General features: G+C 57.1%; 2 protein-coding genes across 2 annotated transcripts; both read right to left on the reverse strand.

Annotated features, from left to right (window-relative positions):
• Nucleotides 1-9: 9 nt before the first annotated feature.
• Nucleotides 10-1,609, reverse strand: ACA1_235530 (uncharacterized protein; the record flags this gene model as incomplete). Its single annotated transcript, XM_004341041.1, has 7 exons — nt 10-173; nt 313-474; nt 591-834; nt 905-1,060; nt 1,200-1,345; nt 1,440-1,473; nt 1,532-1,609. The coding sequence occupies 7 exons, from the start codon at nt 1,607-1,609 to the stop codon at nt 10-12; spliced, it is 984 nt and encodes a 327-aa protein (XP_004341089.1).
• Nucleotides 1,610-1,729: 120 nt separating this feature from the next.
• On the reverse strand, nt 1,730-2,256 carry ACA1_235540 (thioredoxin domain containing protein; the record flags this gene model as incomplete). Its single annotated transcript, XM_004341042.1, has 3 exons — nt 1,730-1,912; nt 1,994-2,116; nt 2,191-2,256. The coding sequence occupies 3 exons, from the start codon at nt 2,254-2,256 to the stop codon at nt 1,730-1,732; spliced, it is 372 nt and encodes a 123-aa protein (XP_004341090.1).
• Nucleotides 2,257-2,359: the final 103 nt, after the last annotated feature.

A 2,359-nucleotide genomic window follows, 5' to 3' on the forward strand; every position in this document is an offset into this window, starting at 1 on the left:
TTCAAGAGTTCAGTCACCACCGATGAGTGGCATGGTGCATACCTCGTCGAACGATTTCAGGCTGGGCCACGGAACCGTGGCGGTTTCGAGGCTCACGCGCGAGCCGATGTTGACCCCGCGCCGGAGCTTTTCGTGGATGTCCGACAGCGAGGCCTTGTCGAGGTCCAACAGCTCTGCAACGGCGACAGAGGAGAGGCCTCGCGGTTGCAGCAGCGCATCTCCACCTGATTGGCGCCGCGTGTGGCATGAGTCCGTGTGCGGTCGAACGTGTGCGGTGGTGCATGCGTGCGTGCGTGCGATGAATGGCCGCACCTTCGATCACACGCCAGGCGGACAAGAATTCCAAGTCGTGGACCAGCGCATAGACGGCCTGACTGACGGCCGCGTCAGGCGCCTGGTCGCCGAGGTGGTGGACAGCGACCCACGCCATCGCCGTATGCGCCAGCAACCCAAACTGCACTGCCGCTTGCTCCTCTGTCGAACACAACAAAGAAGCATTATGACACACACCACACACACACGACGCACACACACGACACACGCACGCACACACACACACAACCACAAAAGACAATGGTGCACATGTGTACCATCGGTTCGGTTGTAAAACAAGTCCGCCCAGGTTGTGCGCAATTGCTCACTCCCCGTGTGGCGATGCAGCAGGGAGCCGACGGCGAAGATGGCGCACGCGCGCACCTTGTCGCTCGTCGTTGCTGGCTTGACGACGGCCTCCACGAGCGACGTGGCAAGTTTCGTGCTGTTGGGCGTGACGCGATTGATGGCCAAATGCTCGAGCAGCGCCACCTTGAGCACATCCGGCGTCTTTCCGCTCTCCTGCGCGCAAGAAAGAAAATCTCAGGAAAAAAGAAAAGAAGAAAAGAAAGAAGAAGTGAGTGGAAGGTACGACGATGGCCAAGAGGCGCGGCAGCCAGGCGGCGTAGGAATGCCGCACGAGGCCTCCCAGGCGCAGCAATTGCACCAGCTTCACCTCTCCTCGCACGTCTTCTCCGTCTTTGTCGTCGTCGTGGCCTAGGTCCTTGCTCGCCTCTCTCGCATCGGCCTGATGATGATGATGGGCGAGTCATGAATGTGGATGAGGCACCACACACGCGATCACATCAGTTGCGGAGGCCACAGCACGCGGCCACGATGAGAGAAGAGAGAAAGAGAAGAAGAGAGAGAGCACGGCTCACACGGACCCGGCGAAGGAGCGTGCCGAGAAGGAAGGGCCACAAGAGCTCAGCGCCCGTCGAGCCCAGGAGCAAGTGGGTGAAGAGCAGAAGGCCAAAGGCTTCGTCGCGCTTGGCCTCGCTCGCGCGTGGATCCACCACCAGCTGCACCCACTCTGTAGTGTACACAAGGCGTGCCCACCACGAAATAAATAAACCGTTTTTTTAATTTTAAAATTAAAAGAAATACTGATTACTAAAGTCACGAACCCCGTATGTTCGTCTTCACTGAATCACCGTATGCCTGGAAGAAAAAAAGATATAAGAAGCATTAAATGTTATGGGGGGGGGAGAAAAGGCACCCTTTGGTTGCTGTCGTCGGGGTAGGTCCCATCCTCAGCGGGTGTTGGCTCCTCAAGCACGGGAAAGGTGCGGAACATGTTGGCCGTGCGTGGTGGTTTGCAAGTTTGGGTGTGTCGACTACAATTTCGTTTTAACAACGAAACAGCTTTGTTCTTGTTTGTGAGCTTACAGGCAACCACCCCTCAACTCGGTCGTGCTTAGCCCCTGGAGACGGTCGTGGCGGTGCGAGCGGCCTGCTCGCCGCGGCCCCCTTCGTACTGGTCGATGGCCAGTTTCAGCACGCTCGGATCGTGTTTGCCCATAAGGGAGTGCACCATGCGCCCGTTCTTGATGTAGACCACGGCAGGCGTCTCCTGCACGTTGTACATGGCCGCTACATCCTGCATCAACCCCCCCCCCAATGGTCAGCAGTCAAGCTGAAGAAGATGGTGTGCAGAAGGAGGAGGAAACGTAAAACGTACGGTGAGCATGTCCACGTTGACCTTCAAGAAGATGACATTGGGCCGCTTGCTACTTTCCTCCTCCAGCTTGGGGAAGATGCGCTTGGACTCGGGGCTGCGCGACTTGAAGAACTCGAGCACCACCTTTGGCCTCAATGATTGAGTTTCAGAGCGAGTGGCACCACATGCGCGAGAAACGAGGAAGTGAACACACATACCAGCTTGTTGCCCGCCTTTTGCAGCTCCTGGTCGAGCTCGCGCTTGGAGTTGATCTGTCTAACCATGGCGTGCGGTGTTGTTTCGACTTAAGTTGGATTGTTAGGTGTATTGAGCCGGTTCCTCTTCTTCTCGTCCGGGTTCATCCGGTGCACCTACAGGAGTCCCGAA

This window comes from Acanthamoeba castellanii (assembly GCF_000313135.1).
Source record: "Acanthamoeba castellanii str. Neff unplaced genomic scaffold scf7180000084762, whole genome shotgun sequence".
NCBI lineage: Eukaryota > Discosea > Longamoebia > Acanthamoebidae > Acanthamoeba > Acanthamoeba castellanii.